This window comes from Pyrus communis, chromosome 5 (assembly GCF_041283825.1).
Source record: "Pyrus communis isolate YQ-2024b chromosome 5, ASM4128382v1, whole genome shotgun sequence".
Lineage (NCBI taxonomy): Eukaryota > Viridiplantae > Streptophyta > Magnoliopsida > Rosales > Rosaceae > Pyrus > Pyrus communis.
Genome location: NC_142569.1, coordinates 7,375,960 through 7,397,674, shown reverse-complemented (window position 1 = coordinate 7,397,674; position 21,715 = coordinate 7,375,960). Strand labels below are relative to the sequence as shown.

Genomic DNA, 21,715 nt, shown 5'->3' with positions numbered 1-21,715 from the left:
CACAATATCCCTGAGAAGATCAGGTCGCACAAGGCGGAGTCACCTGCTTTGGTTGCACAAGATAGCGGCGTCGTCATTGAACGCTCGAGGCGGCGAGTCTGCAGGATCTGAGCGGGCAAGGATGCAGCCACCAAATTTGAGAGGAAAGCGTCATAGCCACGGAAACAAGCTGATGGAAGTGGAACCAATGCTTGAAGGAGAGTCAGGGAGAGAAAGGGTTTGGTTTTGGAAAGGAGAGTCGGGCTACAATGGCATGGTTAAAATGACAAATGCTTGAAACCCTAATTATCTATTCAACTTGCATGACATATCCAGCTAAGTAGTGCTATCCACACATCTATTTTTACTTCTCACACATACCTCTCAATTTGTGGCCATCGGATTGGATGAATTGAAGAAGATCGATGGTCAAAAATTAACCATACCGTGTTATAAGTAAAAATAAATATGTGAATAACGTTATATATCCATCTAGCTAATAAACTATGAAGCTCATGATTCGGGATGCAGTTTGGCACTTGGCCACGGTTTGACATTCAATGGAAACCCGCTTTTCAATTGGGCACGGTTAATTGCTCAAAGGAATATATTAGGAGCTACTTGATGCAGGTTTTTTTTTTTTTTTTTTTCGTTAAACCACTTGGTGCACTTGGAAACCTTACAAATTGAGAAAAACTTTGCTATTTGATATTTTGAATTTTGTAACTATTAGATCTTTAGTTAAAATTATAAAAATAAAAATTCAACGGTTACAATACTTAAAACATTTTATATTTTTGAGCATCATAGATTTTTTTTATTTATTTTTATTGCACACAGATAATGACACACCCTGACCGAAATCAAGGCGTGATGGCCGTCACATGAGGGTGACATAGTCGTGTGCACAGTGTGGAAGCAAAATATAATAATAAAAGTACGAATAAATAAAAACCAAACTACTAAACAATGTAGTTAACGTACAAGTGTAAGTGTAAGTGTGAAAAACAATATTCAGAGCACAGAAAGTCTAAGTGCAGTCCAGAAGAAAAATAATAACTAAATACAGGTCCTACACTGGTGATAATCTGTCAGATATGCCGTGGATTCCCCGTAAGCCACCAATAGAGCAATCCAAACTAGAACCTGGAGGGGCACAAAACAGAAAGTGTGAGTGGGCAAAAACAAGGCTTTTCAAAAATCATTTCATTATCAAAAGTTCTAACCCCTCGCCGTAAAACCTATATAGTTTCCCAGAAAATAGAATATACACATATAGCGAAAACATGCTCAGAAATATGCCATGTCGAATGCCTCCACATAAAATGTAAGTAACCCAGGTAATGTCAATCAATGCAAGTAATATGTCAACCAGAGTGACCTGTACGGCTGAATCTAGAGCTCAAATCCCCAACTCACTAACTATACCTGCATACAAGTCGGAACCACCTAAAGTGGTATATACGACAGGACTGGGTGTAAATAAATACGCTCAAGTGCTACGATTACGTGAAGACTGGGCGAATAATCGCAGGTCACCTACGAGTCGGAACCACCTATAGTGGTTTGTACGACAGGATTGTGCACCTAACTTGGATCCAAGATGAGCGTGTGGTGCGGGAGGTGAACATCACGTGAAGGACTGTGCCCTACTCTGGGCGGGAGCACTAACACCGGGGGTGCAAGTTATGAGCTCTCTATGCATATCACATAATTACTACGTCACAACTATAAACTATAACTTACCTGGCACTTATCTGTGTGTCCACAGCACCAAACATACATATATGCAACTACTTATGCATAAATAAATAGGCACACACTAAGCATGGCATTTTAAAACATATAAACATTCCATTTCATTTTCTGGGAAAAACCACAAGTATATAGGTATATAAGGAAAACCAAAAGCCCACTCACTGATATGTGGAAGGGCCGTAACCCCCTTGCCTCGAGTGACCGTGCTCGTCCTCGGGATAGGTCTCACCTATATGCGAAACAACTATAAAAACGTCAATTAAAGCACATAACCAATACTACGTAATAACTTCTTATACAATGCTCAAATGGGGTGTATGAATACACCAACGTGATCTACTCAACCTCACGAACATCCCCATGTTTTTAAAATAATTTTTCCATGCTCCATGCGCCTCCACGCGCCGGCGAGTGCACGGACCTACGCGCCCCCCACGCGCAGCCACGTACCAGGCACACTGACGGCGTCAGTTAACGCCGTCAGGAATATTCCGTCCAAATTGATAGAATATTCCGTCTTCTTCTCCGGCGAATCGCCGATCGCTGGAAAACTGGAAAAACTTCAAACCCTTCATTCTCACTCGTTTCTTCACCAATTTCTATGAAATTTGCACCAGTGGAAAGCTAGAGATGAGTAGAACAATGTTATAGCTATTTGAAACCTCAAAGATCATAGGATTTCGCCGGAGAAATTCGAGGAAAATCAGCCAAACTTGTAATTCACTATCCCGACGTCCAAATCCTTTCAACGAACCACCCTAAGCTTCCTAAGAACCTCACTAAGCTTCCTATAAGCTTCAAATTCCCTGAAAAACAACATTTCACGTGTGCATGAACAGTGACCAAATCGGAGATTCCTAGTTCGACGTGAAATCAAAGGATTCCTTACTTGAAATTGGTATGGTTGAACTCGTATGGTCCTCACGAATACAAAGGTATAATTTTCCACCTCGATCCGTGACGTTTGCAAGGGATTTGGGTCTCGTCCGTACAAGGAAGAAGAAGAGAGAAAGAGAGAGAGAGAGAGAGAGAGAGAGAGAGAGAGGTTCGAAACAGAGAAGGTACATGGGGGAAGGAGATGAAGATGAGGGTGAGTGTGTGGTCCAGATGCAACCAGCCAAACAACACAACAACCACCCAAAATAACAAATACCCACCAATGGAAAAAACGACATTTCACACATACGGTACAAATAATTCGGGACGGGCTGTCACAGACAAGTTTTTCTCCTTTCAAAATATAGACTTTTTATTTTAACATCTATGGACGCTCAGTGTCGACATCTATTTAACTATGAAACTGGATAGCAAGTGGCCCTCTACCATAGTGGTAGAGAGGAATGTTGCTCTTGCATCATGGCGTGGGTTCAAACCTCGTTAGCTCTCTAATCTAACATCTAATCTAACAAATTTATCGTTAGACCAAAAAAAAAAATTATGAAATTGGATACAACAGTATTTGATCCTTTAATTTAAATGTGTTGGCACTAAATGCTTGTAGGTACTACGAAAAAAAATGTTCAATAATACATCAGATTATGTTAATTATGAATCATGATAGACTTTGTTGATGTAAGCTCAAAACACATTGTGATATTTCAAGTTGATTTGTAAAATTTGAGCATGAAAACTATCAAGAGAATCTAACACTATTAAAATTTGAGTAGTTAGGTCATGTTATTGGCACCAAGTCTTGGTTCCTCTAGCTAGAACCCTATTTGCTAGTTAGATCTGATGAGTGATGAGTTTGCATGCTAAATTGTCAATTTGCTCCCTAAATTATCACTTAACTTTTGATTTTCCCCCTGAACTTTTTAATTGGAAAATGAAGGACTTAAAACTAATTTTTTTGACTGATTTCCTCCCACCCTTTAGTTTTTAATAGATTTCATCATCCAAATTAATGTTAACTTTTATGACGTGCACACCACATGACTCTTCTTTACAAAAGCATCTCTTTACTAAACAATTAGACACAAAAGCTATAGAATCACACATATTTGCATAGGTTTATAATTTAGAAATCTAAGATTTTCAATTATTTTAAAGAATAAAACGACCGAACTATCCTCACATGTTGTGCACATGCTTTCATTTAACAGAAATTTAGATGGAATGAACAAAAAATTAACAACACGGGCAAATCGGCAAAAAAAAAAAGTTTAAATTCTTAATTTTTCGATTAAAAAGTTTTGGAAAAAAATTGAAAATTAAGTGATAGTTCAGAGGGCAAATGAGCATTTTGTATGCGTGCTAAATTCATGCATAGTGATGAGTTGATTAAGAACAAAGATAACTCTAAATTAATATGCATGCTAAATGTCGTGGGTTTCCTTATAGATGGCGTTTGTTTGTTTCAATCGATCAGTTCTCGTAACCACTCTTGAGCTCTCTGCTTTTCTGCAGAAGAAAAAATCAAACTTGAAAATTTTAAAGCATTTTCATTATCATACAGAAATGCTTTTTCATGGGGCACACCCATGAAGTTGACTAACCAAGCGTTGACTAAAATCCCCATTCAAAATCCATCATCATTGTGTTTGTCACAAGCTACCAATGGAAAATGACCTAATTGGTGCATTTGTTGGATGGACAAGGATTGTCCGCCCTCCACTTTCGGTGTTTTTTTCGTGCCCTCTTAATTTGTGTGATTACGATTAAATCACGTCAATAATAGTATAAAATATTGACGTAACTTAACCGTGATCACACAAACAAAAGGGCACAAGAAAGGCACGGAAGGTAGAGGGCAGACAATCCTTGTGCTTGTTGGATTGCATGCTACACTTTCCAATTTCATTTACCAATTCTTTTTCCCTCTCGACGTTTGTATCGTACAAAGGGTAGGAATGCTAAGGGCTTCTGGTGCTAGTTTCACACGCATCCTTTCATTATTTGTACGTTTACCCTAATTATCTAGAGGAAGCTGAATAGTAAGTAGTAGACTTGTGAAGGGAAATTTAGATTAAGAGTTAATAACTTATTAACAATAGAGTTAAATAAAATGCATGGCCGGGTTGTGGGGAAAACTCACAAGCTCAACAGCATGTTCGTGGACGAGTTGGAGTTTACATCGATAGGTTTACAAAGACATGAGGTCATCTGACACCGTCGATCCCTGCAGAATCTGAGTAGTGGTTGGGACTCATGTAGGACTTTGGGAAGCAGATGCATGATCCATACGCGAGAGAGAGAGAGAGAGAGAGAGAGAGAGAGAGAGAGAGTTCAGAGGTTAGTTTAAATACAATATTTATTTTTTGGTCGAATTAAACAATATTTCTTTAATCACATCGATCACACATCGAACGCACACTTGTCAGCCTTACAACTTGCACCTGGCTCTCTTCTCTCTCTCTCTCTCTGTCTCTCTCTCTGTCTATCTTTCGGCGGCTTATTACGTCCCTTCCATCTGACCTGGGTGGGTTTGCAAAAAAGCCAAAGCCACCACGCTGTTTCTGAATCCTGATGTGAAAATTCATATTCGATTTAACGCGCTCTGCAGATGGTAGAGTGTATCTATACACTATAGGTCTCATGTTAATTGCGAGATAGCATTGATAGGAATGGGCCATGTGGCAGCGCCCTCACATGCATGAGGCGAGGCAGAGATAAGAGCAAGTCCATCCGTTTTGGGAGAGTAAGAGAATGCAAGGGTAAAGGTAATGAAATTGGTCTTTATTATTCACTTTAAACACTAATTTTCTTTATGAAAGTCCATCTATTTGGAAAGACGAAGGACAAGAATAAGGGCGATTACTACTCACAAATATATTTTTTATTTATTAATATTTTCTTGACCTTATCCTCATGTGTCATTATTGCCTTAATTTTTTAATGAGATTTTCAACCAATTTCATCGCACTACGTGTTATTATCCATTAATAATATATACTCAAATTTTTGTTAAGATTTTTGACTATTCATGTAGTGTCACGTGTGATTATTCTTTAGTAGTATCTGCTCATATTTTTGTTTAATTAAGTTGTGAATTTTGTAAGATTTTTTAAGAGTGAACATTGTAAGTTTTTTGGACTTTTTTGGTATTTTATTTATTTTTATTCGTCGAATTGATTTAGCGGTTGAATTTTTAAAATTTTTTAAAATTAGATGCGTCACAAAACACCACGTGCCACAACAGCTTCATTTTCGATTTTTTTCCGTTGGAATCCAAGGTCCTCATCAATAAACCATTGGAAATCCAACGACTGGCGCTCCCAAATTGGAGGAATTGGATCCTCTCTTGAGCTTATGCTCAGGAGCCTCCTGACTAACACACAAGGGCCATTGGATTTTGATCCAACAACTACAATTATTATAACTTTAGAGGACCTCCTATTTATAGTCGTTGGATCAAAATCCAACGGCCCTTGTGTATTGGTCAGGAAGCTCCTGAGCCCAAGTTCAGGAGAGGATCCAATTCCCAAATTGGAGTCATTTGGCTCACTTCAGTGCACGTGGGTGGGTCTGGCCTTCTGCTGCTTAACGTCAAGCCCAACGTCACCTACAGTCACCAGCCTCAAGGCCCGACAATTGTTGCAAGGGCATTCCAACAAGCTTCTCGGAGACCACCAATTGCCTGCCCAATTTTGCGGACCTGAATTGTCTGCCCTCCCCATCCCATACCATTCTCATCCCCTCCTATATTATGTGGTCACGGTTAAGCCACGTCAACATTTTATCTTGATATTTTTTTTATAGAAATAATAAGACAAAAAGCAATGGAAATATAAAATGTTGACGTAGCTTAGGTCATCTCCAACCGAAGGGTCCAGAGGACCAGAGGGCCAAAAATAGCCCGAAAACCGTCTCCAACCGAGGGCTATATTAGAGGGATGTGGAATGTAAGAGGGCCCCACGGAATTGGAGAGGGCTGGCCAGAAAAATCTTATTTCCTATCGGTTATAACCAACAGGAATGCTTAAGAAAAAAATTCAAATGCAACGGCTAGCTGACGTCAGCTAGCCGTTACATTTGAATTTTTTTTTTATTTACAGTTTTATTATTATTTTTTTCTTTACAAAATTTTTCCTATAACTTCTATTTTTCATATTTTTTAAAAATTCTATTTTTTTCCTTTAACTTTTATTTTACAAAATTTGTTTCATATTATTTTTAAATTCGATTTTTTCCTATAACTTATATTTCACAAAATTTGTTTTATTTTATTTTAAATTCTATTTTTATCCTATAACTTTTATTTCACAAAATTTGTTTCATATTTTTTTTAAATTATATTTTTTTCCTATAACTTCTATTTTACAAATTTTGTTTCATTTTTTTTTTTAAATTATATTTTTTTTCTTATAACTTCCTAAACCATTATACAACATTCAAATGAAACGGCTAGCTGACGTCATTTAGCTATTGGATTTGAATTTAAGTTGTAGTTTTTAAATAATAAATTATGTTTGGCCCTATGGCTCTCGGTTGGACACTGAGGTAAATATGATCATGTACTGTTCATTAAAATATTAATTTTTTTGGAGGGCCAGAGGGCTAAAACGAGCCATCTGACCAGTCTTTGGTTGGAGATGATCTTAACCGTAATCACAGAAATAAATGGAAATGGAAAAGGCAGACAATCTAGGTCTCAATTTTGCACCGGTTGGACCATCATTTTTTTTGGGTCAAGGGCAATTTAATGCAATTGTCTGCGGATTGGGCCACCGCTGGACTTTCTTTAATACTTTCTCCCTGATTGGAGGAAAAGCACTTTTCATTGCGAGATATGCCAGGAGTTTTTTAAATTGACGTTTATGATAACAAATAATATTTTTGTATAATTAATCATTTATTTTCATTCCGAGACAACTATGATTTGATGTTAATATTAACAGTGTGAATGGAATTGCTCCGCCCTTCTAGATAAGAACCTTGTGTATGATGCTGATTATGTTGTTCGTAACGTAGCTTTTACAAAAAGTATATTTTTTATATTTTAATCATGATATAGCATTATATTTATAGGAAAATTAATGAAAAAGATTTGAAAATTTTGAGTTTTAACCATAAGGACAAAATAAAAGGTAAAGTGAATAATACCAGAATTGACTTTTTAGTGTAAAAATATGATTTTTCATTAAAATGAATAGTACCGCGAACTTTTCGTTAAAACTTTCTATATTTATTCAACTTGTGTGAGAAATGAGAGAGTTTGACTTGTAAATAATTGTATATCATTTTATGTCTCATTTCTTCATCACGACACTCCAGCTTAGTAACGAATATGTTTTTTTCAATTGATTAAATATATCTTTTTGTATATATCGTCTCATCATAAGATATTATTTTTCGATGTGTCTATTCATTTCAGCATTTAACACGGATTGAAAGAGAAGAACCCAAAACGATATAAAACAAATTCTTTCTAGCTAGTTGTATACACCACAACACAGTTGAAGCCTTGAAGATAATGTAGAGAACACATAGCTATGGGAAGTGGACATTCAGATAGGGAGAGGACCTTTGTGCTTAATCCTCTAAATGTGGACTGTATTCCTTAAACAAAATTTGGGGGAAAATGTTGAATGAGCTGAATGAGGATACTTTTCGGATCCTCTTTGTGAATGTCCTCTTCGGATTTTCTTTGTGAGGATTTTGAAAATCCTCAAATCATGCATGTTCATTGTGTCGTGTGGTTAGAAATCATTTTAAATATTTTTATTTAAAATTAAACATGAACAATACCTGATAAAAACTAACTGTACAATGTACAATGAACGAACATGATGAGAATCTCACAAAGAGGATCGGAGAGGATCCTCAATTCGAATGAGCTAGGCATCCTGCCTCCTACGTTGCTTGGTCCTTGAGAAGAGGGTACACCAAATTTTTTTGGTGTACCCGGTACACCTAAAAATTTCTCGTCGACAAGGGTGGAGGTGGAAAGGGACCTGACATCAGATATTCGAGAGGCTATCATTGTCCTAATTGTTTGACTCATGGCACTCTTTGTCTGTCTTCCCCCTTGACCTGTTGCCGTCCTGAACGATTACCTTCTGGCTCATGGCAACACAATAACACATCGTCGGCAAAAGTGGTATACATTTTATACAAGATTTGTTGAAGTTTATAGAATGACGTTCTACCACTAATTACATCGATATTGTTTTAACTTAATTATTCATGTAATCAATAAGTACGAGATTTTTATGCCAAAGTTTTGATGAAATTAAAATTGCAACCATTTAGTATTATTTGTGATTGTTTTATAAGATGACCGATATAGAATTTTTTACTTTGTTCAACAAAATTACATTCTTCTCGTAATTGTGCACTCTTTTGTTTGTGTATAACATTTGGATATATTAAAGCAAAGAAGATTAAAGAGGTAAGAATGTGCAAACAAAAGAAGTATGCAGAATTCTTTACTGTGTTTACCCTCCTGCATTAAGAATATTAGCATTGTATTCTTCAACTAATGTTTGTATTTCTCTTAATATAGCTTCCTTTTTATTTTCTGAGAATTTGTAAGTTGAGTGGTTAAGAGCGTTTATCTTTAAATATAAGATTTCCTTGTGAGTTTGCTCTTTCATTCGCAGGAGGATGTGAACAAACCAGTTTACAGATCACACAAAATCTGTAACGAACTAGATGTGAGCTCTAGATGCGACCTCCAGAAGCTTGCAATTTCCAACGAAATTGTGGAGGCCATGCTTCTGCATAGAAGAACCAAGTTTGGGGATGCCATAGGTCGAACTAGGTTTCCCGTTTGGATATAATCAAAGCCCATATGCATACAGTTCCTGTCACTGCCTGTAAAACACCAAAAGTGCATATCTTGCGTGGTGGCCCTTGATTCATCTTTGATTTACTCAACTAAAAGGTCGGAAATAAATAAGCGTGTGCATGAAGAGAAAACAGGCCTGCGCATCTCCCTGAAACAAATTACCGCTGCTGAAATAATACATTCGCTTGCCAAAACCATTTTCCATACTACAACCTTTCTTTCTCCAGTAAAAAAAAAAAATTATTTTCAACTTCTCCCCCTTGAATTCTTGGAAGGTTGATCTCTTTATCTCTTGCCAAGGCAGGCTTAAAAATCTGTATTCACAGGCAGCTGAAAAAAAAGGGAACAATTTTACAATGTAGGTAAAAATTCAACACCTATAAATCATGATTGCCATCTACTGCACCGAGACCTCTCATCTTAGAACGACGTTCAACTTGCTCTGCACCAACTCTCTTACATTCCACTGCATACAGAATCGAAACAGTTATGGAGGTGTGGCATACACATTCGAAACAGTTATGGAAGTGTGAATGCTCCTATGAAGGAAAGATATGATACATCGTCTCTCGTTATAGGACTTGCCTGCAACTTATTAATTTCATCATCTGTGAGCGAGCGTTCCATGGATCGATATGTGATTCTGTAGCAGTGACTGGTCATTCCTTTCTTGTTTGTGAAATTGTCTATCAATTGTACCTGGCAATCATGGAATAGCTATTTCAGAAAACTGCATAACCCCACTTCCAATATACTGTCAGGTATTAGAGATCACTTCATCAGACTCCAGACTATGTTGGGGCGAAATATTTGATGGACAAATATCACAGTGGTAATCATAGAAGAGATTTTTGTAAAACTTCTACACTCGGATTACAAATAACTTTCCAGGTGTAGGAATTATTCCACCGAAACAACTTAGTAAGGTTGATACAGTTAATTAATATAGCAGTTTGAGTGTGGGGATTATAATTTAACTTTCGAATCCTCCAATTTTAAGCCTCTTCGGTAGAAAATCATTTCAGAAAACTAGCTGCACTGAAGACGTCAAGTTAGAGCTGCTTTTCATTTCCAATAAACATTAATGTATCCCTTCAACCATAATGTTCAACGTCTACACACCTCCAGAAAGTTTGAGTGAAAACAGGCATACCTCCTCTGCAAGATCTCCAGCTACTTCTCTAACAACTTCACATAGATTGTTTTCGGTGAAAGACTCATTTATCCAAAAACTGACATCCTTGTAACAAGGAGGATACTGAAACGAAAAGAAAGAAACTTTATAAGAAATGCTAGCAAGCAGTAATTTACCCTCAAATTAATAGTTAGATCCATAACTACCAAGATCTTAAGAAGCAACTGCTGTAAGATCATCATTTATTTGTTTTTTCCTTTTTCATGATTCAATTTTTGCTTTCTATCTTTTGATTTACAAGATATAACAAAGGGGCAGCCCAAGCTCTAAACACATGAAGGAGGGAGGGATGGAGGTCAAAGATCTCACTAAACTTTATCTTAATTTTACACAATAATAAGTGACCAGGACAAAAAAATAAAAAATAAAAACATGGTAATTTCCACTGTGTGAGTTGCAACATTACCTTGGAAAATGGCTTGAATTTGACTCCCAGCTTGCCACTCGAAAACTGTATCCAAATCCAAAATTGGACAATCAGATACTGGATTAGAAATGACAAGGACTCTAATACTTGCTTATTTCACTTGTAAGTCTTAAAATCGAGCTAATGGAATATATCTATAAAAAAAAAGAGGAAAGAGAAGAAAAAAATCATATTTAACAGACTCAGGAACCACCTGAGAAGTGAATCTCTCATCATTTGACCAGAAAAGCCGAATATCAGGGATGTCAAATAAAACCATTGCCAGCCGTTCCAATCCAAGTCCGAAAGCCCAAGCAACGTTGTCTGTTTTGCCACTTCTCCTCAATATTTCTTGTTCTGTCACCCCACAACCCAAAACTTCCAACCATTTTTCCTGGTATTGTATTCAACATCAGCTTATAAAATTGATTTAATGCTAAAAATATTCATGCATCCAAGCGTCAATTCAAAAGAAATGACAAGCGGTTTCAAAGCATGAACTGTAACAACAGAAAACTTTCCTTAACATTTAAGAACCACACCTTGTACCAATGGCCACTAGTTCAACATGAGATTTAAATATCAACAGGTGTCCCAGTTCAAAGCATATCAAAAGCACTAGTTGAATATGAACAGTAATAATGAGCAATAGAAACAGTCAGAATAGAAAGTATCTCCTGGGAGTTGCATGGATATATTTTTGATAAGTTATACTTTTTCGTAACCAGAAAGAAAAAGTTCTATTACTTTTTCATCTACATGCATTCAACTCCTTGTGTTTTGGTTTCTAAGGGTCTCAAGGGACCTACATGTAATCTAGGAGAGGTATCAAGTTTAAATCTAGCGTAAACACCTACTTCCACTCTAGAATTCCTAGATATCCCAGGCAGTAGATAAAACAAGTTATACAGGCAGAAGTAGAGTTCCAAAATTGGAAGTATCCATATTATATATATACAATTATACATATATCAGAAATAGCATGAAGTAGATTCACAATCCAAAACAAACACGGAATGTTATTTTGTGCCCCCAAAATGATCATAGTCAGTAGTATACCTGAAAAAATATCTCAAGTTCAAATGATGGGTTGGTAAATGGGAAATATGTATCAACCCAGCGCATTTCCACAGAACCTGAAAATTTCAATTTAATCAACTTAGATGTTCCAAAACAACTGTATCATTCATATAATTTATAAATATATAAATAAAATAAACTAAGAAAACAATTGAAGAATTTTTAAAGCAAATAACACTCCATATACCTATTTGCTATTTGTTGGATACTAAAGTACTCAAATGGCAAACCAAATTATAGCTTGTCTATGAGATACCAAGCACAGTGGTTCAAGATAGATTTTACCAAATAAGTGGCGTGCCAAACCCTCTAGACATTTCTTTAAATCTCCAGCAGCATAAGATGTGCCATCTGTCCCAGATGCCTCCCAATCTTGTGGAGAAAAAACACGAACACCTTCCATCTATATGGGCAGGAAATAAATTCATTACATAAGGCAGAATCCCAAGAAGCTAAGAAGCATTGAAGTCTTATTGTAAGCATTAGAGTTAAGAAACCTGATGGAACACAGGGTAATGAGTTGAGTCAATGGAATCCCTACGGTACACATCTCCTGTTACAAGGAAGTGAGTATGTCCTCTTCTCAATATTTCGGCCTGATGAGCACTTGTATGACACCTCAAAACGGTTTGAGAGTCAATATAGTATGTATCATTATAACTTCGACTCACATGATCAGCAGGAACCAAAACATTGTCAAAATTCTGAAAGAATTGAAAATTTTATTCACTGTCAAGAAGTAAGTCATAGGTTCTTACAATCTTATAAGGATAAAAGAGCATTGCAATAATGCACATCTACAATTCTTCTCTTATGAAAAATGCATGACATCATCAATGAGGTTAACAATCCACAAACATAGTAGATACGAAATGATAAACACTGGAAGCTAAAGATTCTTTATCCCTTCATTTGGCGTATTTCATGGCCCAATTTTTAATAAAATCAAGGTCATACCTCTTTCACAGACACAATTGGACTAAGATTATCAAACTTATCGAACTGATTCGAGTAATTGGTGTCAAAATACTCGTATATTGCATTCTTCAAAATCCCAAGTGGGTGCTGATCTCTTCTGTGGAGTTGGAGTCCAAGCTTTGCGAAAATTGTATCCGGAACATTGTTTGTGGGGTCATCCCTCAGCACATCTACAAACGCATAATCCAAAATTATTATGCAAATAACAAATCTTTCAGAAAACCAAGTCGCCAACTTTCCATTTGTACATATCCGACACAGCATCAAAAGCAACATATGATGAGAGTTCTAACATTCTTCCAAAAATTTGTTAGACTTAAGCCATCCAACATTGGAATGGAATGTACTCGAATCGGAAACAAGTATTCCAGAGTGCAACGAATTTATGTGAGATACAATTCTAACAAGTATACGAAACAAAATGCAAAATTTTTCAACCAACCAATTGCATACCGAACAAAATATACTGCAGCCTTAATGAATAATAAAATAAAAGGGCGAACCCAAGTTGTAAAAACGTAAAACCAATTCAAATATAACAGTTTCACAGAAAACTACAACTTACGGAATGAAGAAATTCAAAGTTTCAGGTTGTAGAAATGCAAGCCAAGTACAAAAATCTCATCACCACTCAAACCCAATACGGAAAAACAGCAAATATCAAAAACAAGAGCAACCCAGATGAGGGAAATGGTTAAAGTTACCATCTTTAGCAATCTTGACGCCGCCCAGCTCGAGCACCGAAGCCACCGGCTGCCTCCATTTCTTGCTGTGAAGCTTATCGGAGGAAAGAGCTGCAGAGGAAGAAGAGAACGGCAGGCAGAAAGTGAAGCTTCTGAGGCAAGCTGCGCGGAGAGAAGGTGAGGTTTTGGAGAAGAGAGTGGTCTGCGCAAATGAGAAGGCCGTTGCCATTCTCGTTGGGACTGAGAAGAGCTGTGCGTGGCAGAGTCTCGACTCTTTATCGACGATTTGGGCCCTTAATTTTCTTTTCTTTTTCTTTTTTTTTTTTCTCGAATTTTTTTCTCGGGTTTGGGTTTGGTAAAATTGAAACGCCCAATGCCAATCCGGACACGATAAGTTACGCAATTTGAAATCCGTACGAGTCATAAATAAAATGTGTACACGATCAACACCATTCAAGTAACATTATGTTCACAAAATGATAATATTACAGTCGGATTTTTCCTATTAGACTTGCGCGGGTTGACACCCTTACTGCACACACTTTTAGATTGTTCTCTCTATACCTCTTTTAAGTTTTGTATAGGATATTTCTTGGAGATATTTTACAAGCAAGCACTTCGCACTAAGCTACATAGACAATGCATATCTTGGACATATTTCTTCCAACCCTATTCATTGTACACGGCTCTAAGCCTTCGTGTGCGGATTTGGATCCCATCTGTATTCAAATTGTGGAGATTCTAGGGATCCTCGCATCTTAGTCATTTATCGTACATCGTACAATCAGAAATCATTTGACTTTTTTATTTAAAATTAAACACAAATATATAGTACCAGACGAAAATTGATCGCACGATATTCGATGAATGGTTAGGATGTGAGAATCCTTAGGATCCCCACAAAGTGAATCCGGAGAGTATCCTCTTCCGTGCAGCCTATGGTCTAAAGTATCATTGGCTTTGCCCACTTCTTTTGAATATTATAGCTTTCTCATAAAAGCCTTACAAATTTTACATTAATATTTCAACAGAGATTGAATCGACTCGTCATGGAAACAATCACTGAACCTCAAACACCAAAAAGAAAAGAAGAAAAAAGAGGGAACGAATTAGAGGAATTTTGATTAACTTCGAAACACAAAACAATCATTGAACCTCAATTGTTAAAATATTGCTTGAAAGAAGTAAAAACCATCTTTAAACGCAATCATCCCACAACGTAAATAGTTGAAAAACATAAAGGAAAGGAAAACATATAGAATACTACCAGATTTAAGTCTAAGGGATAAACTATAGCATGTAGAAATAAACCAACAGAGTTATATATTTCTACTCATCTCCTTCAAGCGGATTGAGCACGTGACCGATGAATAGAACCGTTCCAGTCATTTCCTCTCTGATGAAAAACAGGAATGGGTGATCAGCCACAAAGTCTATCATTTTAATCGGTTCATCGTGTAGAGAAAATCCTATGTCATCATCAACAGTTACAGCTGCAGCTTTTGTGCCTTCTTCATCAACTTCAACGAAGGACTTATGGATAAGTCTGGCCTTACCTCGGGGTGACTCCACCATCTCTGTCAGTTCACCATCATCACTAAAAGGCAACACCAGTCCTAAATCCTTGAGAATAACGGAAACTTAAAAGCCAGAGGTGATCTTAAACCTTGGCATTTTGAACAAACGAACTGGGACTAGTGGTTCGGGGCGATGGCAATCTAAGAAATCATGCTGGGAACAAAGCCTCTCGACCAAAGCTGGGAGCCCATCCCTTGCATCGGGAAGTAATAAGTGCATTTCAAACTGCCGCTTCTCGTCTTTGCCTTGTTCGTAAGGAAGCTTCAAGACTTTGAAGCCATCAAAGACTTTTACAAACCGGTCCCCGTAGCTTCTCATTAATGGTGCCTTAACAAAAGTACCATCGAGAAGGTAGAAGCGACACTCTTCTGTCTCCGATGCATCAAACTGGTCGCTCCACACTCCTTTGAAGTATATTGCATTTGCAGCTATAAGCGTGGTTTTGTTGTTAACTGTCCCAGGACCAAGAACATCTTTGATAAGGCCCTGCGTCGCCTTTTTAGCCCATGAGTTCACTTCAGCTCTCGCTTCTTCAGGGTTGGTATGGAAATTAACTTGTTTTATAGCCGCCTTGTGAACAGTTTCCACAACCTCTTTGACAGAAGGTTTGATGGAGACAGATTCCTCAACCCAGAGGCCATTGGCAAAGTTCAGGCAGGGACCGCCTCTAATGGATCCATCTGCAAAGAGCAGAGGGACAAGATGGGAGGCGAGGGAGTTGAGTTCGTCGACGGACTTGGCTTGAGGAAAGAGAGCAACTGCTCCTTTGTGGGACCCCTTGACCCAGCCGTTAACAGCCACAGGACGACCTGAATGGACAGCAGCGAATACACCATGTTCTTGTCTTTGCCGTCAGTGGTGAGCAGTTGCTTAGTAATTTTGAGAGAGACATCGGTTAGGTTGCTAATGGATTCTTTGGTCGACTGAGATACGTACAAACAAACAAGCAACCTCCGGTTACAAGGAAATTAAACACAAATAATAGGGTTTAGAAATCAACCAGAAATCATAGATATTCAAAAACCCCAAGTGAATTACCAATGCTTAATTCTAAACTCCAACAGTCAAAAGTGCTACAAAAATTTAATTATTATCATCCAGAAATATTATATTATAAGAACAATTAAACCAACATTGGGTTGACCCCTATATAGTTTAGGGAAAACATTTTTAACATACATTAAACCCTAAACCCTAAACCCTAAATCCCATATAGAGAAACAACTAACTGCCCAGTGGTGAAAGCGGCATGCAATATTTGGAATCAAAACCTAAATAGTATGGTTCTTAATTTCAAAGAATAAAGGGCTAGGGTTTTGAAGGAAGAATAATGAAAAGACTACTCAACATGTTGTACGAAACAATTTTGGCAGCCACGCTGGTTTTGAAGTAGATTTGGAAGGGGGTGGGGAAGCTAGAGGCGTTTAAGTGAGCTTTTTATTGTGGAAGGGGATAGAATGTTCGTTTTAATATAGAAAAGAGTAATGTTATTTATATCATATTTTTGTACCACATTTTCATACCATTTAATGTGGCATTTGATGTGGACAGCCACATCATTTGAATTAATCAAAATTTTAAATTTAGTTAATTATTTAATAAACTAATAATTAAGAAAAACTAGTTAATTAAATGATGATTGTGATATACGAGAAGTCTTTCTTCTTCTTTTCCTTAGGTTTTGCAAATTTTTCAAATGATGTGGCTGTCCACATCAGATGCCACCAAAGATGGTATGAAAATGTGGTACAAAAACATGGTATAAATAACATTACTTTATGTTTATGGTCTAATTGTTTTTAGTATAAACATTTTTGGAATTGTTATTAAAAATTTAAGTTTTTCTACAAAAGCGTTTTTGGCTGTGAAAGCACTTTTGAAAGCAATTATTTTGTATAGCGCACTTTTTTTAATAACACCTCAAATGAAATACATTTACAACTTGCATCAAATTAATACACAGCGTCATACACACCTCAATTGTTTTGGTGTCTTAGTCTTCGACTCTATCCGGCAATATCACTTGGTGTATGTAAATAATTACAAATAAACAAAATTTTGCGTGGTGATGGGGAGAGATTTTTCAATGTGTCCAAAACAAGGGTGGTACACTTCGTGTCACTATATAAATGGTGAGATATTTATGTTAAAAAATTAACAACTTAAAATATAAAACTTATCTCGACTTATATAACACTTGGTGTAAAATGGTGTAGCTTATCTTTTCAACGTTTTGCCAGCCACACTAGCTAGGGTTTTGAACCCAATCCTCTGATCAAAACGGGGTATACTTTGGTTTAATTTTCTGTACAATAGTTAGGTCAAACACTGACCACCATGTTTCCTAACAAATAGGAATTATTAAAAGAAGCAAATTAAACTAATAAAAGCTCAATAAAACTAAGGGATAAACATCCACACACAACAAAAAAAGCGGGGTAGAACTTTGGTTTCATTCTTTAGGTTAAACTAAGTAATCTTTTTTCCGGACGGAATCCTATATTGATTACAGTTTCTTGAACAAACATATTATCCACAATAAAATGGAAGGGATTTAGCCTTACAATGGGCTAGCAATAATGTGATTCAAATTTGTCTTTGAGGAGAATCGAACCTTCGAACCTAAGACCTCTTTTTATAAGTTAAGAAGAATACCACTAGACCGTAGTACTAAGAGAATTCGGAGACAGGTTTCTACTCCAATAGCATCTAGAAAAACAGATTAAAAAGAGAGTTGCCCTAATGATAAATCATTTTTCGAGCGGATTGAGAACGTGACCAATGAACAAACCGTTTCAGTCATTTCCTCTTTGATCAAAAACATGAATGGGCGATCAGCCACAAAATCTGTCTTTTTGCGAGAAATCGGACCACCAGAATCGAAACAAACAACTACACAACTAGAAACAGTCGCAACTTCTGTGCCTTCGATTTATGATACATTGTGGCATCTGCTGGTGATGACTCCACCATCTCGGTTAAATTACCACCATTGAAAGGCAACACCAGTCATGAAGCATCTTTTTTTTAGTACGTATGAAGTATGTATATAAACAAAACTTTGTGTGGTGGTTGGTCCTTAAAAAAATTATTAGTTATCGGTTAAGATTCACAACACCTTTTATTTGAGTTCACCGACATTTTTATCTATGCCAAGTTTTAAATTAAAACTAAACTCGTTTTATTAACATCCACATTCTTTTGGTCAGACTCTTGCGACTGTCTCTCGCATCTCGGCAACCATCCCTCACTGCTTGTGAGGCATTTACAGTTTTAAAATTTTTTGGGAAAAAAAAAAAAATGAAGAACTCAAAAAGGTACTAAAAGACCTTTCGCCGCGGGGGAGGGGGTTCAGCCGTAGGGATATACGAAATATACGAAATTTTGTTTTCATTTAGATGAGGACTTGAGAGAGTTCAGAGAAATACTTTCGTTTTTACAATTAAATATAATAAAAAAAAACACAAACGAGAAGAGAGAAGAGATTGGATCAACTTGTCGAGGGATCACTGTCCCTTTATTACTCCTAATATTGAATATTATACCGTTTAAATCACAGTTTATCTCATCATCGTGTTTGTTCATTGCTTATCAAAAATCAATAATTTTCTGAGAAACACAAAGCAATCACTGAATTCCTCAAATGTCAAAATACTGCTCCAAAGAAAACTAATGAATAAAAATTAGTAATCATCCCAACCGCAATCATACATCCAAATTATATAACATATAGAGCACTAGTTGTTTCCGTTCAAAAAAAGAGCAAAACTACCAAATCTAAATCTAAGGGATAATCAAACCTAAAAGAGAGATAGAACAAGAGAGATTTTCTGACCCTATCTATGATAAAATCATTCTTTAAGAGGATTGAGCACTTGACCAATAAACATAACCGTTTCAGTCCTCTCCTCTCTAATAAAAAAGAGGAATGGGTGATCAGCCACGAAGTCTATCTTTTTAATCGGTACAATCGGTCTACCCGATGCACCTGAACAACCGACAAAAGTAGAAATAGCTGCAGCTTTTGTGCCTTCTTCTTCAACTTCGATGAAAGATATATGAAATATCTTTCCCTTAATTATATCTGACTCCACCATCTCTGTCAAACCATCAGTGAATGGCAACACCAGTCCTAAATCCTGGAGAATATCGGAAGCTTTAAAGCCAGAGGTAATCTTAAACCTGGGGATTTTGAAGGCACCAACTGGGACTTGTCTTTCTGGGCGATGACGATCTAAGAAACCAGGCTCGGAACAAACTCTTTCAACCAAAGCTGGCAGCCCATTTCTTGCATGTGGAAGTAAAAAGTACATAGAAAACTGCCTCTCCTTGTCTTCGCCTTGTTTGTAAGGGAGCTTTGCAACTTTGAAGCCGTCAAAGGCTTCTACAAACTGGGCCTCGTAGCTTCTCATGAACTGTGCCTTAACATAATGACCGTTGAGAAGGCGGAAAAAATCCTCTCTTGTATTTGATGCATTGAACTTGTTGGTCCAAAGGCCTTTGAAGTATAAGGCATTTGAAAATATAAGAATGGTTTTCTTGTCAACTAATCCAGGAGGAAGAGCCTCAGTGATAAGACCTTTCGTTGCCTTTTCTGCCCATAAATTCACTTCAAGTCTCACTTTTTCAGGGTTTTGGAAACTAACATGATTTATATCTGCCTTGTAAGAAGCGTCCACAACCTCTTTGAAAGAAGGTTTGATGGAGAGAGACTCCTTAACCCAAAGGCCATTGGCAAATGATAGGCAGGGACCGCCTCTAGGGGATCCATCTGCGAAGACCAGAGGAACAAGATGGGTTGCGAGGGAGTTGAGTTCGTCGACGGACTTAGACTTAAGGAAAGAGAGCAACTGCCCCTTTGTGGGACCCTTTGACCCGGCCGTTAACAGCCACATGACGATCTGAATGGACAGCGGCGAATACACCATGTTTTTGTCTTTGCCTTCAGTGGTGAGTAGATGCTTAGTAATTTTTAGAGACACATCGGTTAGGTTGCTGATGGATTCTTTGGTCGACTGAGAAAGAAACAAACAAAAAGTTACAAGGAATTCAAACACAAGAATAATTAACTTAAAATTGAGAAACCCTAAATCCCATATGGATAAACAACTGATAGACCATATATATAGGTGAAAAGGGCATGCAATTTTTTGAACCAAGAGTTCAAATCGAAACGTAAATAGTAAGGGGCTTAGTATTCAAAATTTCAAAAATTAGAATTCAAAATCAAAAGGAAAATTGAAAGCTAGGGTTAGGGTTTTGTACTGGAGAACAACCAATAACAAAAGGGAAAGTTACTTTAATATCGCGATTGGGGAGAGAGAAGGGGATCTTGCGACAGGGGAGAGAGAAGGGGAGAGAAACATGATCAATCTCGGTCATCAAATCAAAGTCAGGGAAGGGTGTCGGCTCTTCAAACAACGGCATATAACTCTCAAATTCAAATTCGAAGGCGCCAGGAGAATGAGGCTGCTGGAAGTTAAACAACGGCGTCTGCTGTTGAAACGTCGACGGAGTTACGAATGCCGGGGTCCAAGGAGTGACGAAGGAGGGGTTCCAAGACGGCTGCCCGAAGGCTGGGTTCCAAGACGGCGTCCCCAAATTTGGGGTCGACGAAGGCGGCCTCAAGGCTGGGTTCCAAGACGGCGGTCCGAAGGCTGGGTTCGAAGACGGCGGCCCCAAGGCTGGGTTCCAAGACGACGGCCCGAAGCCTGGGTTCCAAGATGGCGGACCGAAGGCTAGGGTCGACGACGGCGGCCTGAAGGCTGAGTTCCCAGACGGCGTTCCCATGGCTGGGGTTGACGGCGGCGTTCCCAAGGCTGGGGTTGAAGACGGCGGCCCGAAGGCTGCGGTCGACGAAGGCGTCACGTATGGGGACGACGAAGTTTGATCTCCGAACATTGTCTCGCTTTTGAATGTAGAGAGGGAGAGTGGTGTAAGTCAGCTGTTGGACGTTTTGGGGTTTTGAATTTTGGATTAAATTTCTGTACAATGGTTGCAATATGTAGAGAGGGTTTAACCTAAACCTTTTTGCGGAAGGAATGTTCCAAATTATTATAAAGTATAATTGGGTGTTTTTTTTTTTTTTTTTTTTTTTTTGAAAAAACGACATTATTTATAGTTTTATATTAAGAGAAGAGATGAGTTTAGTCTCATAATGGGCTAACAATAATATAGTTCAAACTCGCATCTGGCGAAAATCAAATCTAGATTTTTCACTTATAAGTTAAGAAAAATATCACTAATAATTGAGTGTTGTAGCCTATTTATTTTACTAAAGGCCCGCGGTAGAGATAAAAAGAAGGATTGAGAAATTTTAAGTGGAGGAT

At 37.5% G+C, this 21,715-nt stretch overlaps 2 protein-coding genes and 1 pseudogene across 6 annotated transcripts; all 3 read right to left on the bottom strand.

The window, feature by feature from the left end:
- Nucleotides 1-9,615: 9,615 nt before the first annotated feature.
- Nucleotides 9,616-14,166, bottom strand: LOC137726302 (phenylalanine--tRNA ligase, chloroplastic/mitochondrial). Of its 5 annotated transcripts, none has more exons than XM_068465215.2 (11): nucleotides 13,830-14,115; nucleotides 13,105-13,295; nucleotides 12,645-12,851; nucleotides 12,433-12,550; nucleotides 12,127-12,203; nucleotides 11,282-11,461; nucleotides 11,068-11,112; nucleotides 10,620-10,724; nucleotides 10,028-10,165; nucleotides 9,879-9,932; nucleotides 9,616-9,796 (listed from the first exon to the last, which is right to left on the bottom strand). In XM_068465215.2, exons 1-10 carry the CDS (start codon nucleotides 14,035-14,037, stop codon nucleotides 9,882-9,884), a joined length of 1,320 nt encoding a protein of 439 aa, XP_068321316.2. In that variant the 5' UTR covers nucleotides 14,038-14,115; the 3' UTR covers nucleotides 9,616-9,796; nucleotides 9,879-9,881. The 5 variants fall into 5 exon arrangements, with proteins under 5 accessions (XP_068321316.2, XP_068321318.2, XP_068321317.2 ...); XM_068465217.2 differs by having other exon boundaries at nucleotides 10,052-10,165; nucleotides 13,830-14,113; XM_068465216.2 differs by having other exon boundaries at nucleotides 9,616-9,932; nucleotides 10,052-10,165; nucleotides 13,830-14,166.
- Nucleotides 14,167-15,137: 971 nt separating this feature from the next.
- LOC137724665 (serpin-ZX pseudogene) lies at nucleotides 15,138-18,189 on the bottom strand (annotated as a pseudogene).
- Nucleotides 18,190-19,038: 849 nt separating this feature from the next.
- LOC137724664 (serpin-ZX-like) lies at nucleotides 19,039-21,241 on the bottom strand. The gene is made up of 2 exons (XM_068463403.2): nucleotides 20,685-21,241; nucleotides 19,039-20,401 (listed from the first exon to the last, which is right to left on the bottom strand). Exons 1-2 carry the CDS (start codon nucleotides 21,174-21,176, stop codon nucleotides 19,238-19,240), a joined length of 1,656 nt encoding a protein of 551 aa, XP_068319504.2. The 5' UTR covers nucleotides 21,177-21,241; the 3' UTR covers nucleotides 19,039-19,237.
- Nucleotides 21,242-21,715: the final 474 nt, after the last annotated feature.

What these genes read in the sequence shown, in the direction of transcription:
- LOC137726302 (XM_068465213.2), bottom strand. Translation starts at nt 14,037, where the DNA reads ATGGCAACGGCCTTCTCATTTGCGCAGACCACTCTCTTCTCCAAAACC. An exon ending in CGTCAAGATTGCTAAAGATG is followed by an intron (nt 13,296 to 13,829) that starts GTAACTTTAACC and finishes ATGCGTTTGTAG; the next exon opens with ATGTGCTGAGGGATGACCCC. An exon ending in CTGGAGATCTTGCAGAGGAG is followed by an intron (nt 10,166 to 10,619) that starts GTATGCCTGTTT and finishes CATGATTGCCAG; the next exon opens with GTACAATTGATAGACAATTT.
- LOC137724664 (XM_068463403.2), bottom strand. Translation starts at nt 21,176, where the DNA reads ATGGGAACGCCGTCTGGGAACTCAGCCTTCAGGCCGCCGTCGTCGACC. An exon ending in TCCCCAATCGCGATATTAAA is followed by an intron (nt 20,402 to 20,684) that starts GTAACTTTCCCT and finishes TTTCTTTCTCAG; the next exon opens with TCGACCAAAGAATCCATCAG.